The sequence below is a fragment of the Natator depressus genome, chromosome 1 (genome assembly GCF_965152275.1).
Source record: "Natator depressus isolate rNatDep1 chromosome 1, rNatDep2.hap1, whole genome shotgun sequence".
Lineage (NCBI taxonomy): Eukaryota > Metazoa > Chordata > Testudines > Cheloniidae > Natator > Natator depressus.
In genome coordinates, this window is record NC_134234.1 from 28203271 (window position 1) to 28224778 (window position 21508).

General features: G+C 45.0%; 1 protein-coding gene across 3 annotated transcripts; it reads left to right on the forward strand.

The window, feature by feature from the left end:
- Nucleotides 1–1518: 1518 nt before the first annotated feature.
- Nucleotides 1519–19961, forward strand: C1H11orf97 (chromosome 1 C11orf97 homolog). 3 transcript variants are annotated; one of them, XM_074956828.1, is made up of 5 exons: nt 1558–1680; nt 2566–2873; nt 3793–3897; nt 16822–16947; nt 18161–19961. In XM_074956828.1, exons 2-5 carry the CDS (start codon nt 2717–2719, stop codon nt 18163–18165), a joined length of 393 nt encoding a protein of 130 aa, XP_074812929.1. In that variant the 5' UTR covers nt 1558–1680; nt 2566–2716; the 3' UTR covers nt 18166–19961. The 3 variants fall into 3 exon arrangements, with proteins under 3 accessions (XP_074812942.1, XP_074812929.1, XP_074812935.1); XM_074956841.1 differs by lacking the exon at nt 2566–2873 and having other exon boundaries at nt 1519–1680; XM_074956834.1 differs by lacking the exon at nt 1558–1680 and having other exon boundaries at nt 2385–2873.
- The last annotated feature ends 1547 nt before the right edge of the window (nt 19962–21508 follow it).

Here is a 21508-nt window from a genome sequence, read left to right on the forward strand (position 1 = left end):
TCCATCTAGTGGCGTTCTCTATGTCCTGCAATAAATACCAACTTTTTTTTTCCTCAAATCTAGAAAAAATAAAACATCAGCTAAACAAGAAGAGGCAAAGCTCTGTGCTTTATTTTTATGAATGGAATACATTTCAAGATATTTAATCTTATACAGTTTGCAAACTTAATTATTATTAAAATCAGACATTCTTCCTACACTATAAATCTACAACAGCCAACGTATCTAGCAGCATTTTTCTTTGTTACTGTGATGTATTTTCTCTAGGTCCTCTCCTTTAAATAGCTCTGCTTCTAAAAGGCCTAACACTGGCACCATGTAGAAATGTGGCAAAGGAAAGGTTAATTAGTGCAATGTGCATACTCCATGTCCAATATACTGACTTGCACAAACCTTTCAGATACAATAACAGTTAAAAACCCACCCCCACTTTTAATTATAGTGGCCACAGGCGGTTTACAAGGTTGCAAAGAATTATTACATAGTTTGCCATAAGCCACAGAAACTGGATGTTCCTAGCCTTGAGCTAGAACCAATTCTAGCAATAGGACAAACAGTGCAATCTGGTAAAAAAGGCAGTTTACCCAACTACATTTACCTGGCCTATAAAACGTGTGGAAGACCCAAAAGGTGGGACAACAAAGGAAAAGGTGTGTGTTTATTTAATTAATTGATTTTACCCAAAATATTATTTCTTTAGCTTGTGATAGAGCCTCAAATGTGCTAGGGACTTTCGAAAGGCAGGGGAAGACCCAATCCCTGCCCTGAACCATGTGCAGTCTTAAATGGGGGTTCTCAAATGGGGGGTCGTGACCCCTAACCCTCAGTTATTACAAGGGGAGTTGCCAGCTGTCAGCCTCTACCCCAAACCCCACTTTGCCTCCAGCATTTATAATGGTATTAGATATATAAAAGCGTGTTTTTAATTTGGGGGAGGGGACACACTCAGAGGCTTGCTATGTGAAAGGGGTCACCAGTACAAAAGTTTGAGAACCACTGGTCTAAACAGCCAAAGGAAGAGGATGCAGCTGGAGTTTCCCATAGCTTCTGCTGCCTCAGTCGCTATTTCAGGCGGCCAAGGGCCGAGCGAAGCAGGGGAGCAGGCTTCAGAACTCACTCGGTTTACCACTGGGTGACCCTGAGCCACGCTCTTGGCCTCCCTTCCCCGCCTGGGCGCTGCTCCCCTACCTCAGGCAGGGCCTGGGGCGGACAGGTGACGCTTGCAGCAGCCCCGCTTTGAGTGACCCTGGGACGAAACGTGCGAGCTACCGCCGGAGCCGGGCGGCGTATCGAGCCGCCCTAACAGCCAGCGAGGGGAGAGCGGCGCCCGCGCAGGGCCAGGAACGCCCTGAGCCTTCGCCGCCCTCTTCCGCTCCCCCGGGGGGTGCCCTGCGGCCCAGTCCCGGGCTGCTCGGCCCCTCTCCCCGCGCCTCTGCCCAGAGCCCCGCGGCGGCCGAGCTCTCGCCCCCAGGCCCGGCCGCGCTGCTGTCCCCCGGGCTGCCGCTCCTCCCTCCCCCGCCCCTGAGCTCCTATGGCAACGGGCGGGGCGCGGCCGGCAGAGCCGGGGCGGCGGCGGCATGAGGGAGGCGGCCGCGGAGCCCCAGCAGGAGCCGGCGGTCGGGGATGCGGGAAACAGCGTCTGTGCGGAGCCGGCGGGGAGCGGCCACTGCGGCCAGCCCTGTGAGTGGTGGGGCCGCCCCCGGCCTTGGGGTCCCGTGGCCCCGCCACCCCTGCCCTGGGGCGTCCCGGCCGGCTCCCGTCCATCCCCCTGCAGGGGCATTGCCCTGCCCTGGGGTGTCTTGGCTTCCGTCCATCCCCCTGCAGGGGCACAGCCGTGCCCTGGCGTGTCTTGGCTCCCGTCCGCCCCCCTGCAGGGGCACTGCCCTGCCCTGGCGTGTCTTGGCTCCCGTCCGCCCCCCTGCAGGGGCACTGCCCTGCCCTGGCGTGTCTTGGCTGCCGTCCGCCCCCCTGCAGGGGCACAGCCCTGCCCTGGTGTGTCTTGGCTGCCGTCCGCCCCCCTGCAGGGGCACTGCCCTGTCCTCGGGTCCCGGCTCCCATCCACTGCCCTGCCCTCGGGTCTCATCTCCCCAGCCATCCCCCAGCAGGGCTGCTGCCCTGCCCCACCCCTGTGGTCACATGTCCCATTCATTCCCCCTGCAAAGGGCACTGTTCTGCCCTGGAATCCCATCTCACTATCCATCCCCCTTCAAGTGGGACTGTCCTGCTCTGGGGTCCCATCTCCCCATCCATTCCCCAGTAGTGGGCACAGCCTTGGCCCTGGTGGTGTCACTCCAGCCCCTTTCGGGGGGGCGGGGTGTCTCACCCCATCTTTTCCAGCCCTTCAATGTGGGTGAGATTGCCTCCCCATGGGGTCCCAAACAACCCATCACCTTCCTTTCCCTAGTATAGTCGTTTTCAACCTTTGGTCCATGAACCCCTGATGGTCCACAGACTATTTAAGGGTTCCATGAAAGACTTCGACTGAAAACTGACTGAATCTGTTCAGCTATATATACAGACAATAGATTTTCAAAGGGCTCCACACCTCCATTTGAAATGTTTTAGAGGTCTGCACATGAAAAAAGATTGAAGACCACTGCCCTAGTGCAGTGGTCTCCAAAGTTTTTGGATCGTGCACCCCCACGGTGCTGCCGAAGAAAGGAGAGGGGAAGACTTACCACAGAGGGGAAGACTTGCCGCAGGCGTGCCGCCGAAGATGGGAGAGGGGAAGACCTGTCGCGGGCATGCTGCCAGAGAGGAAGGCCTGCTGCAGTCGTGCAGAGCTGCTACCGAAGAAAAAAAATGGCGAAGTGCCGTCCGGCAGCGCTCCTCCTGCTGCGCACCCCCTGGGATCCTCTGGCTCACCCCCTGGGGTGTGTGCACCCCACTTTGGAGACTACTGCTCTAGTGGTCTCCCCCCTTCCCAGCTCATCCTTCCCTGCAGTGCCTTTCCTTGAGGGTGTCTTCCCATATCTCCCTGTAGGGGCACCTCACTATTCCTGTGTAGTCTCTCCTGCCCCTTCACTCTTCCTCCTGGGGGTCTTTTCCTACCCCATCCCCACCCTATAGTGAGCAGTAGCCTTCACCAGGGAGTCTCAGACATCCCCACCCTGCCGAGGACACTGTCTTTTCCTTGGGCAGGGGTGTGACCTGCCCGTTTACCCTTCACTGCCATTCCCCTGGGTTCTCCATGTGCTGGAACAACATCACGGGGTCATGGTGCATGTATGCTGCAAATGGCGGCCCATGACAGCAAGTCTCAGAGCCCAGGTCTACAGACTCTGGCTCGTTGAGCTCACAATACAGTGCTAAAGATAACTGCAGCTCACAGAGACCCTGGGGAGCGGATGGGGGTAGGGGCTCTAGCACAAGCTGCAATGTCTACATAGCTGTTTTTAGCGCTGTAGCATGAGCCCCATGAGCCCGAGTCTGTAGACCTCGGACTCCAAGACTCACTGCCACAGGCTGCTGTTTGTAGTCTAGATGTACTGTACCATAGTCTCAAAAGTTGCAGTGCCATGTCACGGTGGTTCAGTGAATCCAAGCACAGTCTTGCACTTTCTGAACCCTGCAAAGGTTTGCAAACAGTTCCCCTTTGGCCATAATATTGGGAGCCATGGTGCCACCCACGCTTGGAATATCTGGACCTGACTGCATACCTCTGGATATCTCTAAATGATGAGAAGTGGGAAGGTGTATTAAAAACATTAATAGAATAGGATAAAACAAGATGTACATTAACAGTTTGGGGCTTTAAAGTAACCAATTTTTTGCAATATGTTTTGCAAACAGGGAAGAAATTTGTATATGTTGAGCCACCTAAGAGAGTTAAGGAAGTACTTGAAGAAGAGCTTTATTTTCGGAGAGATGGATGCCAAATTAAACATCCAGCTGCAGGTAATCTCTATAGTCAGAAAATAAGAAGTGTTTGTTTGGGAAATGGAATCTAAAATGCTGATGAGAGAGTATGCTGAAAACCAGGTCAGTTCATTAAAGCAAAGCCATGATGTTGATTATCATCCTTATGGGAATGTACAGAACTTGGAGAAATCCTTATGGCCCGTTATTTGTTCCATCATTCTAAAACTTGGGGAACATACAGAGTACATAGAAGTCCATGCAATTCATCAGCTTGACATTATGCAACATAGAACCCGGAAAAGACCATGTGATTCAGTAACCTGATATTTCTCAAATTTTCTCATGGCAAATATACCTATGTTACCTTCTTGACACCATTGCACAGAGAAAATAGCTCTTTCTCTTTGTTTCTTAAACACTGAGTTCAGCATATTTCTAACTCCATATTTTATGAAATTAAATTGCAGCTACTCAGACTGTGGATTTAGGAACTTGTCTGATTTGCTTGTGGTCATGCAAGAGGTTTATGCTACTCTTCAATTCCCATTTGAAGTGTAATTACAAGGGGCAGAAGAGTGTTTTAAAATATGACACCTAGACTACAAGAGGCAAAGAGATCTCTGCTTCCCAGTCAGCTCTGCAACTTGCCACGTGGGATATGAATGTTATTTTCAGTGTATCGGTTTCCAGGACATTTCAGTCTTTCCATTGAGCAAATCAGACTGCTAGAGAACCAGGATCTGCAGCAACTTTTTAGGGCTTGCATGGCCCCGATGGTACTTTCTGGATAAGACCCAGAGTGTGTTTAAATAAATCCTATGGCAGGTCTCAAAACATACCTTGAGTATCATTTTCTTCAATTAATATGCTCCGGTCTATACCTAGTTAAAATCATTTTAAGAACATATGATCCGTCTATTTTTAAGTCACATGTTCAAAACATATCCTTGTGGCTATTTTATTGTTTAAGATCTCTCCAGCCTTGATTTGTGTCTCCCTGAATCTATTAACAGAGTTTCCCAAATCCCATCATTTGAGACTAAAATTGTCCTGCACAAACAAGGCTACTGTTTCTTCTGTAGCATCCTGTTTTAGCGCTGCTAGTGATTGTGTATCACATAAAGAGGGTGCTTCCGTAACAATCATTTTCTGGATAGGTTTCACTTATGCTACTGTTATACTGTACTTTTCCTTTTGATATAGGACTTGGTTTTAAAGGATTAGATTTTTATCCATAAATGTTGATTGCACTGTACATACAGAAACTGATAAAAATAATTCCATTAATAATAAGCAAAATTTACCTATAGGCAAAGTAAGATAATGGTAATAGATAAGAGTTTGATTTAAGAATATTTACGTTGAATATTTTGATATATGATGTTGACAATTTGTTTTTTAACACCTATAAAATAGGGCTGTCAAACGATTTTAAAAAATTGCAATTAATCACAAGATGAAAAAATAGTTACAATTAATTACAGTTTTAATTGCACTGTTAAACAATAATAGAATACCAATTTAATTGTATTTGGATGTTTTTCTTTCTTTTCAAATAATATTGTTTTCAATTACAACACAGAATACAAAGTGTACAGTGCTCATTTTATTATTTCTATTACAGACATTTGCACTGTAAAAAAGATAAAAAATAGTATTTTTCAGTTCACTTCATACAAGTACTATAGTGCAATCTCTTTATTGTGGAAGTGTAACTTACAAATGTGGAATTATTTATTTATTTTTGTTTTACATAACTGCATTCAAAACCAAAACAATGTAAAACTTTAGAGCCTACAAATCCACTCGGTCCGCTACTTATTCATCCGATAGCTAAGACAAACGAGTTTGTTTATATTTGTAGAAGATTAATGCTGCCCGCTTCTTATTTATAATGCCACCTGAAAGTGAGAACAGTCATTTGCATGGCATTGTAGTAGCCGGTGTTGCGAGGTATTTACGTGCCAGATATGCCTAAACATTCGTATGCCCCTTCGTGCTTCGACCACCATTCCAGAGGACATGCTTCCATGCTGATGATGCTCATTAAAAAAATAATCTTGGGGGAGATTTCTAAAGATGCTGTCTGGTTCTTATTTACAATGTTACCTGAAAGTGAGAACAGGTGTGTTCTACTTGGTACGATCCAAAGCAGTGCGAACCGACGCACCTTCATTTTCGGTATCTGACTCAGATAGAATCATAGAATATCAGGGTTGGAAGGGACCTCAGGAGGTCATCTAGTCCAACCCCCTGCTCAAAGCAGGACCAATCCCCAATCAAATCATCCCAGCCAAGGCTTTGTCAAGCCTGACCTTAAAAACTTCCAAGGAAGGAGATTCTACCACCTCCCTAGGTAACGCATTCCAGTGTTTCACCACCCTCCTAGTGAAAAAGTTTTTCCTAATATCCAACCTAAACCTCCCCCACTGCAACTTGAGACCATTACTCCTTGTCCTGTCCTCTTCTACCACTGAGAATAGTCTAGAACCATCCTCTCTGGAACCACCTCTCAGGTAGTTGAAAGCAGCTATCAAATCCCCCCTCATTCTTCTCTTCCGCAGACTAAACAATCCCAGTTCCCTCAGCCTCTCCTCATAAGTCATGTGTTCCAGACCCCTAATCATTTTTGTTGCCCTTCGCTGGACTCTCTCCAATTTATCCACATCCTTCTTGTAGTGTGGGGCCCAAAACTGGACACAGTACTCCAGATGAGGCCTCACCAATGTCGAATAGAGGGGAACGATCACGTCCCTCGATCTGCTCGCTATGCCCCTACTTATACATCCCAAAATGCCATTGGCCTTCTTGGCAACAAGGGCACACTGCTGACTCATATCCAGCTTCTCGTCCACTGTAACCCCTAGGTCCTTTTCCGCAGAACTGCTGCCTAGCCATTCGCTCCCTAGTCTGTAGCTGTGCATTGGGTTCTTCCGTCCTAAGTGCAGGACCCTGCACTTATCCTTATTGAACCTCATCAGGTTTCTTTTGGCCCAATCCTCCAATTTGTCTAGGTCCCTCTGTATCCTATCTCTGCCCTCCAGCGTATCTACCACTCCTCCCAGTTTAGTATCATCCGCAAATTTGCTGAGAGTGCAATCCACACCATCCTCCAGATCATTTATGAAGATATTGAACAAAACCGGCCCCAGGACCGACCCCTGGGGCACTCCACTTGACACCGGCTGCCAACTAGACATGGAGCCATTGATCACTACCCGTTGAGCCCGACAATCTAGCCAACTTTCTACCCACCTTATAGTACATTCATCCAGCCCATACTTCTTTAACTTGCTGACAAGAATACTGTGGGAGACCGTGTCAAAAGCTTTGCTAAAGTCAAGAAACAATACATCCACTGCTTTCCCTTCATCCACAGAATCAGTAATCTCATCATAGAAGGCGATTAGATTAGTCAGGCATGACCTTCCCTTGGTGAATCCATGCTGACTGTTCCTGATCACTTTCCTCTCGTGTAAGTGCTTCAGGATTGATTCCTTGAGGACCTGCTCCATGATTTTTCCGGGGACTGAGGTGAGGCTGACCGGCCTGTAGTTCCCAGGATCCTCCTTGTTCCCTTTTTTAAAGATTGGCACTACATTAGCCTTTTTCCAGTCATCTGGGACTTCCCCCGTTCACCACGAGTTTTCAAAGATAATGGCCAATGGCTCTGCAATCACATCCGCCAATTCCTTTAGCACTCTCGGATGCAACTCATCCAGCCCCATGGACTTGTGCACGTCCAGCTTTTCTAAATAGTCCCTAACCACCTCTTTCTCCACAGAGGGCTAGCCATCTACTCCCCATGTTGCGATGCCCAGCGCAGCAGTCTGGGAGCTGTCCTTGTTAGTGAAGACAGAGGCAAAAAAAGCATTGAGCACATTAGCTTTTTCCACATCCTCTGTCACTAGGTTGCCTCCCTCATTCAGTAAGGGGCCCACACTTTCCTTGGCTTTCTTCTTGTTGCCAATATACCTGAAGAAACCCTTCTTGTTACTCTTGACATCTCTTGCTAGCTGCAGCTCCAGGTGCGATTTGGCCCTCCTGATTTCATTCCTACATGCCCGAGCAATATTTTTATACTCTTCCCTGGTCATATGTCCAACCTTCCACTTCTTGTAAGCTTCTTTTTTATGTTTAATATCCGCTAGGATTTCACCATTAAGCCAAGCTGGTCGCCTGCCATATTTACTATTCTTTCGACTCATCGGGATGGTTTGTCCCTGTAACCTCAACAGGGATTCCTTGAAATACAGCCAGCTCTCCTGGACTCCTTTCCCCTTCATGTTAGTCCCCCAGGGGATCCTACCCATCCGCTCCCTGAGGGAGTTGAAGTCTGCTTTCCTGAAGTCCAGGGTTGTATCCTGCTGCTTACCTTTCTTCCCTGTGTCAGGATCCTGAACTTGACCATCTCATGGTCACTGCCTCCCAGATTCCCATCCACTTTTGCTTCCCCCACTAATTCTTCCCTGTTTGTGAGCAGCAGGTCAAGAAAAGCTCCCCCCCAGTTGGCTCGTCTAGCACTTACACCAGGAAATTGTCCCCTACGCTTTCCAAAAACTTCCTGGATTGTCTATGCCCCGCTGTATTGCTCTCCCAGCAAATATCAGGAAAATTAAAATCACCCATGAGAACCAGGGCGTGCGATCTAGTAGCTTCTGCGAGTTGCCGGAAGAAAGCCTCATCCACCTCATCCCCCTGGTCCGGTGGTCTATAGCAGACTCCCACCACTACATCACTCTTGTTACTCACACTTCTAAACTTAATCCAGAGACACTCAGGTTTTTCTGCAGTTTCGTACCGGAGCTCTGAGCAGTCATACTGCTCCCTTACATACAGTGCTATTCCCCCACCTTTTCTGCCCTGCCTGTCCTTCCTGAACAGTTTATAACCATCCATGATAGTACTCCAGTCATGTGAGTTATCCCACCAAGTCTCTGTTATTCCAATCACGTCATAATTCCCTGACATCACCAGGACCTCCAGTTCTCCCTGCTTGTTTCCAAGGCTTTGTGCATTCGTATATAAGCACTTGAGATAACCTGCTGATCGCCCCTCATTCTCAGTATGAGGCAGGAGCCCTCCCCTCACAGACGTTCCTGCCTGTGCTTCCTCTCGGTATCCCGTTTTCCCACTTACCTCAGGGCTTTGGTCTCCTTCCCCCGGTGAACCTAGTTTAAAGCCCTCCTTACTAGGTTAGCCAGCCTGCTCGCAAAGATGCTCTTCCCTCTCTTCGTAAGATGGAGCCCGTCTCTGCCCAGCACTCCTCCTTCACAGAACACCATCCCATGGTCAAAGAATCCAAAGCCTTCTCTCCGACACCACCTGTGTAGCCATTCGTTGACTTCCACGATTCAACGGTCCCTGCCCTGGCCTTTTCCTTCCACGGGGAGGATGGACGAGAACACCACTTGCGCCTCAAACTCCTTTATCCTTCTTCCCAGAGCCACGTAGTCCGCAGTGATCCGCTCAAGGTCATTCTTGGCAGTATCATTGGTGCCCACGTGGAGAAGCAGGAAGGGGTAGCGATCCGAGGGCTTGATGAGTCTCGGCAGTCTCTCCGTCACATCGCGAATCTTAGCCCCTGGCAAGCAGCAGACTTCTCGGTTTTCCCGGTCAGGGCGGCAGATAGATGACTCAGTCCCCCGGAGGAGAGAGTCCCCGACCACCACCACCCGCCTCCTTCTCTTGGGAGTGGTGGTCGTGGAACCCCCCATCTCAGGACAGTGCATCTCATGCCTTCCAACCAGCAGAGTCTCCTTCTGCTCCCTTCCCTCAGACGTATCATCTGGTCCACTCTCCGCATTAGTACCTGTGGAGAGAACATGAAAGTGGTTAGTTACCTGTGTCCGTGTTGCTGAAGCCCGGACATTCCCCCTTCTTCTTCTGGAGGTCACATGTTGCCAAGCTTCTTCACTGGCCTCTTGGCTCCGCTGTGCAACCTGCTCTAAATCTTTAGAGCTTTGTGCCCGTAGAAGCATATCCTGACTTTTGTCCAGGAAATCCTCAGTTTCTCGTATGCAACGCAGGGTCGTTATCTGTTGCTCCAGACCTTCAATCTTCTCTTCCAATATGGAGACCAGCTTGCACTTTGTACAGACAAAGTCGCTTCTATCCTGTGGAAGAAAGACAAACATGGCACATCCAGTGCAGGTCACAACAGCTGAAACCCCCCCTTCCATATCACCTTCCTACTATGAGGTTCCTCAGAGGAGTTGGCAAGATGTAAGCCTCACTGGGCTCACTCCAGGCGAACTCCCAGGCAAACTCCTGCTGTGTGCTGCTCTGCTGTCCCCCGCTGCTCAGCTGGTTCGCCGCCACTCAGCTGGTTCCCGAAGCTCTGGCTATTTTTAAACAGCCAGGCTTCCCTGAAACAAACAAGCAGACAGCCCCAATGCCCGCCCCCTGCAGGCTACCAGCCAATCAGGCACTCGCTCAGGCTCTCACGCTGCCCTCCCAGCAAACACACCCACACACTCGGATACTTACTCAGCAAACAAGCACTCGGATACTCACCAATCCCAGGCAAACTCCTGCTGTGTGCTGCTCTGCTGTCCCCCGCTGCTCAGCTGGTTCGCCGCCGCTCAGCTGGTTCGCGAAGCTATGGCTATTTTTAAACAGCCAGGCTTCCCTGAAACAAACAAGCAGACAGCCCCAATGCCCGCCCCCTGCAGGCTACCATGCCACCAACAGACAGTTGATTTTCTTTGTTGGTGGTTTGGATACTGTAGTTTCGGGGTATTGCTCTTTTAAGACTTCCGACAACATGTTCCACACCTCATCCCTCTCAGATTTTGGAAGGCATTTCAGCTTCTTAAACATGGGGTTGGGTGCTGTAGCTATCTTTAGAAATCTCACATTGGTACCTTCTTTGTATTTTGTCAAATCTGCAGTGAAAGTGTTCTTAAATTGAACAACATATGTTGGGCCGTCATCTGAGGCTTCCATAACATGAAATATATGGCAGAATGTGGGTAAAACCACGAAGCATCGGAAGCACCTGATGAAGTGAGCTGTAGCTCACGAAAGCTTATGCTCAGATAAATTGTTTAGTCTCTAAGGTGCCACAAGTACTCCTTTTCTTTTTGCGAATACAGACTAACACGGCTGTTACTCTGAAACCTGTCATTAACAGGAGTTGTAAGTCTGCATTCCTGATCTGTTCCCGGTAAAAGCATCACACAGATAGAAGACCCTTTGTTCCCCCCGCTCCAGATTTGAAAGAATTTTATCCTCTCATTGGTCATTTTGGGTCAGGTGCCAACTAGGTTACCTTAGCTTCTTAACCCTTTACAGGTGAATGGGTTTTGCCTCTGGCCAGGAGGGATTTTATAGCACTGTATACAGAAAGGTGGTTACCCTTCCCTTTATATTTATGACTGCATTATTTTTTTTTAACAAGCATCACTGTTCTCACTTTCAGGTGATACTATAAATAAGAAGTGGGCAGCATTATCTCCCATAAATGTAAACAAACTTGTTTGTCTTAGCAATTGGTTGAACAAATAGTAGGACTGAGTGGACTTGTAGGCTCTCAAGTTTTACATTGTTTTGTTTTTGAGCACAGCTTTGTAACAGAAAAGTCTACATTTGTAAGTTGCTCTTTCACGATAAAGAGATTGCACTATAATACTTGTATGAGGTGAATTGAAAAAATTCTATTTCTTTTGTTTATCTTTTTACAGAGCAAATATTTGTAATCGATATAATATAAAGTGAGCACTGTACACTTTGTATTCTGTGTTGTAATTGAAATCAATATATTTGAAAATGTAGAAAAGCATCCAAAATATTTATAATAAACAATAATAGAATACTAATTTAACAGTGCTATTAAAACTGCAATTAATCACAACTATTTTTTTAATCTAGTTAATTTGTTTTGTGTTAATTACTTGAGTTAACTGCAATTAATTGACAGCCCTTCTATAAAGCTTTAGCTTTTTGAATCTCAATGTTTACTGTCATTAAATAATTATTATGTGATCTGGCCCAGGATTTCCTGCAGCTGTGAAAATTCAAATCAATAAAAATAAAAACATGCTTAAAAACAAATATTGATATTATCCATCAAAATTATTGTGCCAAGCTTGTATGTGACCAAAAGCTAAATTCAGAGGTAAGTCTAAGAAGTATCCTCCATCTTCCCACCCCTTGAATATGTAAATTACACCCCTCTAGATTCACTGTAACTCAGGTTTTATCGTCACTGCAAAAAAGGTGTGTTTTTTTACATTGCGAAAGCTATCTCAATGTAAAATCCTAATGGAGACATGACATAGGTAGTTTTACCTATAGCTATACCAATATAGCTACTCAGGGTCAATACTCCCCCTTGAGAACTAGCTATATTGAGTTAAAACTACAGTGCTTTGTCTCCACTAGGATTTTACTCAGATGGCTATCGCAGTGTAAAAACACAACCTTTTTTCCAGTGAAAACATGGGAGGCTATGTTTTCAACTCTCCTACCATACAGTTTGGTTGCTAAACATTAATCTTGTGTGTTCCCAATATACCTTAAATTCCCTTTCTGTGAAAAACAAACATACATCCTCCACCCTGAATGGAGGCTTTGGGGTAAGAGTTCCTGACTCCTACCAAGTCCTTATTATGCAACATTGCAATGGTCTTTGGACAAAGAGAGTGAGACCACTAACTTGCAGACTCAAGATCCAATCTTGCATTCCTTGCATACATACTCAATATTCCATTGAAGTCAGTGTGAGTTTCGGGTGGGCTAGGAGGGCAAGATTTTGCCCTCAAGGCATGAGAGGATCACATTGCAGTTTAAGAAGATCCATAGTAATATACCAGATTGGGAATAAGGAAGGAGGGTGTTTGGCAGATCCCACTGAAACATTCTTGGAACATTTTTTAGCTGATGTCACTAACTGGCTTTTCATTATTAAATTGCTTTTGAAATCTCCATTGACTACACTGAAAGGCATCTCAGCATATTTTTTGTTTGCTTATTTAATTATTGTTTAACCTTTATATTACAGTTGTTTCATGACTATGTATTCCTACAGCTAAACCCAGCAGCTCTGACTGGTAGCTGATGTGAAGGATTATTGGTAAATGAAGCTTAAACAGTTCCTTTTTGCAATCTGTTCTCTCAGGCTGTTTTTTCCTGCTCAATGGGCAATCGCAGATTTGGCCAAACTCCCAGTGAATGCAAGAGTAGTTTATAGTAAGGTGAATGAATCTGCACCTACAGGACTTTGAGTCACCACATAATAAATATAAACCTCTTTATTGTTCTTCCACATTTTTACTTAATCCCTTTCAACGCCTCCTTTACCTGCCTTTTAAACGTTAGTGAGATTTTGAATGTTTTCCAGCTGACTGTGAGCACCACACTGTTATCTAGCAATATTGCTGTCTAGCTGTGAAATGTTAGGTAGCATAAAATTATTGATGGTAGAGATGGAAAAGGCCATGTAGGTCATTCAGCACATCTCCCTGCAGGTGCAAGATTGTACCTTCAATACATTTTAATCAAATATTTGCACAAATATTAAAACCAATGTGTTATTTTTGGGGTGAACATTAGTTTTAAAATTATTTGATGAATCTACCATATTTACTTAGTTCATCCAGGAAGTCTGCTTTTACAGCATATCTACCAGGTCCATCCACCCATTCTGTAATAGAATGCACACATTCGCTTCCCTTATGTAAATGGTTGTTTGAATGAACATATTAATGAGATATCTGTCTGATTATGTAACAGGCAGGGGCTAGTAAAATGCATTTAAAACCGCACAAGACCATTAGAGGGTCTGATCCAGGAAAGTACTGAGAGTTCTCAACTACCACTGACTGCACTGTGGGTTGAGAATGCACCGTATACCAAGGGACTGGATCCTTAGTTTTTAATAGGCTTATACAGTTAATTGTAATAGTGTCCTGCTCCTCATACATAGTATCACAAAAGGCTTTTTCTTTAATCATTACAACATGCTCGTTAATATCGTCACAGTACTAGGGTAAAATCAGTCTGAATTCCTATTAATAAAACTCTTTCCACATGAGTTATTCCTTTTTCAAAAATCTCTCCAAGCTTACGGAGAGTTGAATTTTCTGTTATTTTAAAATATGCTTGCACCTGAGTTAATGTCTGTTTAAAAACCTTGTTCCTGTCTGCACGCACTCATCCTGCTAGTTCCTGTAGAAGCTCTTGATTTTTCAGGGGGCTGCGTGGGCAATCATCTTTGATAAAAAGACTTTATCCTTAGATGGGAGGAGATATAGAAAGGCACTGTTTCTATTGTAACATAAATCACCAGCACACTTGGAATTGAAAGGTACCATTGGTAGGGAGACAAGGTGGGTGAGGTAATATCTTATATTGAACCAACTTCTGTTGGTGAGGTCTGGTCTGCGCTACATACCTATATCGGTATAGCTGTATCGCTATGGGGTATGAAAAATCCACTCCCCTGAGTGACGTAGTTATACTGATTTTTATCCTCCATGCAGACAGCACTATGTCGGTGGGAGAGCTTCTCCTGCGGACATAACTACCGCCTCTCAGGGAGGTGGATTAACTATGCTGACAGGAGAGCTCTGTCCTGTCGGCGTAGAGCGTCTTCATTAAAGTGCTACAGTGGCGCAACTGCATCAGCAAAGATGCGCTGATGCAGTGTTTTAAGTGTAGGCTTGTCCTGAGAGACAAGCTATCAAGCCACACAGAACTCTTCTTCAGGACTGGGAAAGGAACTCCCAGAGTCACAGCAAAATGCCAGGTGGAATAGAGTGTTTAGCATAGGTAGTTAGCACATAGTATAAGGGACCATTCAAGCTAGAGTGGCCCGTTAACAATCTCTGCAGTCATAGGACAAAAAGAGGGGGTTAGTGGGCTACAGATTGTTGTAATAAGCCATAAATCCAGCATCTCTGTTCAATCCATGATTTTTGGTGTCTAGTTGAGTAATGAATTTAAGCTCCCAGCCTCGTCTTTTGAAAGTGTTGTGCAGGTTTCTTTTGAGGATGAGGGCTGATAGGTCAGATATAGAGTTCACCCACAGGGCGTTTTTGTGTTCTAACAAAAGGTTTGTTGTTGTCTTTTAACGTTTTCCTGTGTAAATTCATTCCAGAGCATAATGATTGTCTGGTTTCACACACACAGTTGCTATTTTGGAATTTAGTGCACTGGATGAGGGATGCCGCACATAGGTGCTGGAACTGAGGGTGCTGCTGCACCCCTTGGCTTGAAGTGGTTTCCATCATTTACTGTTTGGTTCAATGGCTCTCAGTACCCCCACTATACAATTTTTCCCAGCACCTCTGACACCACATGTTGTGATAGGCATGTGTAGGACCATGGATCTTGAAAGGTGTTTTGTAGGGGGTGTTGATCATTATAGTAGTGGAGATATGTCTGCAGGTTTTGCATCTGTTGTTCTGGCAGGGTCTGAATTGGTGTGTCTTTCACGATAGGATCCCCATCAAGTATGGGTTGATAGTTTGATGATACACTAAGACTATGAGTTGGTCATGGAGGTCACAGATTCCGTGATTTTGCATGACCTCCATAACTTCAGCCCTGCACAGCAGGGCTCAGGCTGTTGGCGCCAGGTTGCGGGGCTCGGACTTCCATGATTTATTGTTTATTGCCTGCGTCCTGTCTGTGACTTTTACTAAAAAACCCATGACAAAATCTTAGCCTTATTATACCCCGTGTGGATTCCAGTGTGGGGTGGTAGGTGACAACTAGTAGTATGTGGTCAGAAGGGATTTTATTTTTGTATTGAAGCAGATTCTCTTGGGGCATTTGGGGGACCCATTCCCTGATGTAATCTACTTCTCTGGTGGAGTGTCCTTGGTTGGTGAAGGTAGTTTTGAGTATTTTAAGGAGTATATCCTGGACTTTCTCCTCAGAGCATATTCTGTGGTATCTGAGTGTCTGGCTGTAGATAACAGATTTCTTGGTGTGTTTGGGGTGGTTACTGGATCTATGAAGGTAGGTGTGGTGATCTGTGAGTTTCTTGTGTATAGTTATCTGTAGGGTTCCATTGTTGAAGCTGATCATGGTGTCTAGGAAGCTGATGCTGGTATGGGAGTGTTCTAGAGAGAGTTTAATGGACTGGTGATAGCTGTTGAAGTTGTGACGGAAATCTATGAGGGAGTTTAAGTCATCTCTTCAGAGGATGAAAATATCATCAGTGTATCTCAGGTATATTATTGGTTTGTGGTGCATTTGCCCAGAAATTCTTCTTCAAGGTGGCCCAAGAAGAGGTTGGCATATTGGGGAGCCATCCTCGTACCTCTGGCTGTTCCCATGTTATGGGCAACGTGTTTGTTGTTGAATGTAAAAATTGTTATGGATGAGGATGAAATGGATGAGTTTAGTGATGTGTTTGGAGTGGATAGCCCAGAGTTGTCTATTGTCTTGTAAATATGTGAGGCAAACAGCTATGCTGTCATTGTGAGGGATGTTGACATATAGGGAAGTGACATCCATGGCGGCAAGGATGGTGTACTGAGGTAGGTTATTAACGTTGCAGCATTTGTGGTGGAAGTTGGTTATGTCCTGGAGGAAGCTGGGCCTTGGTATGGTGAGTGGTTTGAGGATGGTTTCTATGAGTCCCTATATTCCTTAGTAAGAGTGCCATGGCTGGTAGAAGGTCCCTTGTGTGGGTTCTTGGAGGATGAGTTTGTAGAGCTTCTCTTGGTGTTGTTTGGGGAAGGAGTTAATGAAAACCTTTAATTCAATAACTGTTGATCCAAAATGTTAGAAAATTAAAGTATGTTAAGTAAATTGTGTGCTATATCTTTTGTGTAGTGTTCGTCTGTTTCTAGTAAATTATCTCGTTTCTGTTCATTACGTTGACTAAAGATATTTGTTTTAAAAGTGGTTTATATTAATTCTTTTACAGCAGCCTAGGTGAAAAGTAAAACAAACCAAGCTAGAATAATCCATTTTAATGGTATTGTTCTAATACATTGTTAACAGTGGCTCTGGAAGGAATATGGAGTTTGAAAAGAAATTTCTCCGTGGGAGGCTTGAAGCCAACATCACAGAACAGAAACACTTTACTTTCACAGCCCAAGTACTATTCCAGGCACGGAGGAATAAGAAGTAAGAGACAGTAATCAGTAGATTTCAACTGTAACACCTCATTTTGCAATATTAGGATGACACTGTTTTATAATACACTACAAACCTATTAAACAGATAGCAATTGTACCTTGCTTGGTTTTATTCTATTTACCTAGGTACCAATATGGCCCCCATCACCATAGCATCTTGGCATTTTTTAACAGATCAACCAACCCCTTCTTTTCCTTCAGCAAATAGCAGGGCACTGGGTTGCAGACCCTACATGGGAAAGCTGCTTAGTGCTGCTTTGTTGAGTCACCTTAAGCTCATGTGCTAAGGACTTTGCTTGAAGATGTAGAATACTTACTTTTTATTCATGTTGGTGGGTGGATCTCAATAGCTCTATGTGGCTCCTGAGTCACACTTGCTTTCCTCTCTTCATGGGATTCAGAGTTTTCTGCAGGTCTTGGAATGCAGTGACCCCGTTCCTCTGCACATCTCCCATTGGAGAGATACGAGGTTGGGGTGAGATCTCGGTCATTTCCTTCTTTGTATGTTGGGAGGGTAGTGGGCAGCTTGGGGAGGTTTCTCTTTTCCCTTACAATCCCCAAGGGGCCTCTTCAGTCCGATGGGCCTGTCCTCTCCCAGCTATCAGCATAGCATGCTCACTATGCCCAGCAGCTCTCTTCCTGAGGAATTTGTAGACTTTGTGGTGGGGAGAAAGCTGCCAAGCTCAGGGGCATACAGAGTTTATAAGCTCCGTCAGGGCAGTGCTGCTAGGGCCAGGGGGATCATGCAGAGTTCATACTCTCTGCATACTGTGTGGTTGAGTGGGGCTCCTCTTCACCAGGCTGGGGAGTGGGCACTCCAGGCAGGACTTGCTTCAGCTCTTCTGTAGCAGCTCTCTCCTCCTGCCCGGGCATGTGATTCTATGATTAACCTATTATCGATCCCATAAGAACTCATTTTTGGGGGGCCCATAAATTGTTGGCTTACAAACAGATATACACAGTATCTACACCTTATTTTTCCCCAACCCCCACCGTTACTCTCCTTCCCTCAAAGGTCGCATGCTGTGCTGTGTGCACTGCTCCACAGTGGATTTCAACACACAGTGCTTGCTTTGTCTTGTCCTGCTTCCTTACAAATATAAAATGTGCTAGAATTCTGAGGCAAAGGCTGTTTAAAAATATCCCCTGCCAAGTAAAATCTGTACTAATTTCTGTTGTTTCCATATATTTTTTCCCTCTAGGATAGCTCCAATGAAAAGCAACTTCTCCCTTTCTGGAGGACATGGGTCAGGGCAGGCACCTCCATGTGTTACCAAGCCTATGATTATTTTGTTCCAGCAAACTCAAAGTACCACGATATAGACTGTGTATTATATTTTGTACAATAAAATAATAAAGCCATCTGTATTGGCACCTGATCAGCTCTAACTACAGAGCGCTGTAGCTAGAAGGTGTTGAATGTGTAAAGGCTTGATTGCCAAACCTGTCTATTTGCAGGCATTGGCAGGTAAAGATCAGCCACTCAGGTTTATTGATGTTTTTTTACGTCAAATTAACATATTGGGCAAATGATCTTGTACTAAGGTCTTGTCTACATAGAAAAATTGTAGCAGTATAGTTAAAGTGGCACATTTCCCCTAGTGTGGATGCAGTTAGAGACATATAAAGTGCTTATCCCAGTAGAGCTTTTTCCCATATGGGAAGGGGCTGGGGAATAAGCAATAGTGATATAAGACACCTTTATACTGGTATAACTGTGTCCACACTATAGGTTATACTGGTATAGCTAGTTCAGTAAAAAATCACACCCACAGCTGATAGTTAGTTATCCTAATACTATGTGATCTGGCTTCAGCTCTCATGGTCACCAACACATCCCCCTTCACACATACATACAGCAATGACAGCACCAGCTGTACACTCCCTCTCATCTGAAAGCGACTGGAGGAATGCTTAAGTTGGGGGAAAGAGAAGCTGGTGAGATCCTAGGGTAGAGAAGAGGGGAACTGGACACAGACTAGGGTAATGGGGCAAGGTTGAAAAATAAGGGGCATAGGCAAGGAGCCTGAGAAATTTAATGGAGGAATAAGGGGATCCCCAGGAAAAAAAGGGAAGGGGCAAAAGAATGGAAACCAGAGGTGTGAGGGGAGAGGCAAATATCCTGGGGGTAGAGAGACAGGGAAAATGCATGGGAAAGAGTGGGACGAGGGGAAGGAGAGAGAGGAGGACCATCCGGAGACCATGCAATATAGGGGAGAAGCAAGAAGGAACAGAGAGACAAGGGAGGCCAAAGTAGGAAAGAGCAGAAGAGGAGGAATAAGGGGACAGAGGCAACCTAGGGAGAACAAGCAGGGTAGATAACAGAACGGGGCAAATAGGAGAGAGGCAAAGAAGGAGAGGGAGATGCTGCTTTTCAGGGGAAGGAAAGATTCAAATAAGAAAATTAAATAGAAATGAAGGAGAAGCAATAAAATGGATAAAAGAAGAGAGAAAAGGAGGTGGTAAGAAGTGGAAGAGAGGGAGAATCAAGAAGAGATACCTACAATGCGGACGTTAGTGAATTTCCTGTATATATTACTGCTGCTATATTTTATTGTCTTTCCTTGACATTTGTCCTGTGGCCTGAATTTTCAAAAGCAAATAGGTTTTGGGTGTCCAACTTGAGACACCTTAGAGGGGCCTGGTTTTCACAAAATGCTGAGCACCTGCCCTGTCAAAATCTGAGCCTTTTTTGGTCTCTCCAGTTGGCCGCTCCAAATCACTAGTCACTTCTGAAAATGTAGGGCTGCCCATCTAAAGTGTTGGGCTCACTGTTCTGCTCAGTTGTTACTTAACGTTGTATTTCTTAGTCACCTGATATTACTGTAACATCCATCTCTGAGCTGAAAGGAAACCTGCACGTATCTTGGCCAGCACAACTCCACAATACAAGATGCATTTGCCACGTGTGAACAGTGAAATGTGTTTGAGGGTAAAGTGTATTAATGCTGGTATTTTTGGCCCTCTTTCTGGCAATTTTACTGTAAAGTGATACCAATCCCCACAGCAAGATTATAAAACAATTGACAAGTGTTTTAACCTCCTTTGTCTGGGCTCATTTATTGATGGCAGAATCTTGTAGGCCCAAAATTAAAATATTGTGAATCAAGATCCTCATTTAATAAAGGTTGAACATAACCACCCCCCCATAATGTCTAATATTTACACAGCAAAGTTATTCTGGTGTTAAAGAGAATAGAAATGGGCACCACGGAACCCAGAAATAATAAATCCATTAACTGCAGCCTTTAGGCATTATTACAGTGAGGTAAAAAGAAATGGTTAATGAGAAATCCATTACTTATTGATAGGAACAGTTACAGCATATTCTCAACTACTTGTTTCACGGTTTACTCCATTTTGAATAACCTTTAGCCCTTATCCCAGAGTTTTCATCTTCAGAGAACTTCACAAGTATTCTCACAACACACTTGTGAAGTAAGCAAATATTATTTTCATTTTACAGATGGGCAAACTGAGGCATGGGGGTTAAGTGACTTGCCCGAGGTCAATGAGAGAGCTGGAGCTCAGGAGTTCCTGGCTCCTCATACTTTGTGCAGGCTGCTAGTCCATACCTTTCATGTGGCCTGATCCTGAGAGGTGCTGGGCACATGCAGCTGCCATGGTCTTGCTGAGGATACACCCTTAAAACCATCAGTTAACATAATAATGAACCAAACATGAAAATTTGCCTCTTTTGTAAGAGCAAAGTTGTTATTGTCTTCATTTCACACTGATGAGTGCTAAATTCCATATGAACAGTCTTCCTTTTTACCCAACAGCCATATTAATCATCCACGTCCACATCACCTTGGGTCTTTTCCATACTAATCTGGCCCACCCTTAATCCAGCCAAAAAACTGCTGACAAAATCATCTTTCATTCCTGTTACTTTGCTCCCTCTGCAACTCCTATCTTTGGTCTGAAGTAAATGGGATGAAATTCAATAAGGGCACTGCAAAGTACTCCACTTAGCAAGGAACTATCAGTTGCACACATACAAAATGGGAAATGACTGCCTAGGAAGGAGTACTGCAGAAAGCAATCTGGGGGTCATAGTGGACCACAAGCTAAATATGAGTCAACAGTGTAACGCTGTTGCAAAACAAGCAAATACCGTTCTGGGATGTATTAGCAGGAGTATTGTAAGAAGACGAGAAGTAATTCTTGTGCTCTACTCCACACTGATTAGGTCTTTACTGGAATATTGTGTTCAGTTCTAGGTGCCACATTTCAGGAAAGTTTGGACAAATTGGAGAGAGTCCAGAGAAGAGCAAAAAAAAAAAAAAAGATTAAAGGTCTAGAAAACATGACCTATGAGGGAAGATTGAAAAAAATAGGTTTGTTTAGTTTGGAGAAGAGAAGACTGAGAAGGGGCCACGATAACAGTTTTCAAGTACCTAAAAGGTTGTTACAAGGAAGAGGGAGAAAAATTGTGCTCCTTAACCTCTGAGGACAGGACTAGAAGCAATGGGGTTAAATTGCAGTCAGGGCGGTTTAGGTTGGACATTAGGAAAAACTTTCTAGCTGTCAGGGTGGTGAAGCACTGG

Excerpts from the sequence above, each read along its gene's own strand:
- C1H11orf97 (XM_074956828.1), top strand. The coding sequence starts at position 2,717 with ATGGGAGAGGGGAAGACCTGTCGCGGGCATGCTGCCAGAGAGGAAGGC. Across the intron at positions 2,874-3,792 it reads CCTCTGGCTCACCCCCTGGG|GGAAGAAATTTGTATATGTT; the intron begins GTGTGTGCACCC and ends TTTTGCAAACAG. Across the intron at positions 3,898-16,821 it reads AATTAAACATCCAGCTGCAG|TGGCTCTGGAAGGAATATGG; the intron begins GTAATCTCTATA and ends CATTGTTAACAG.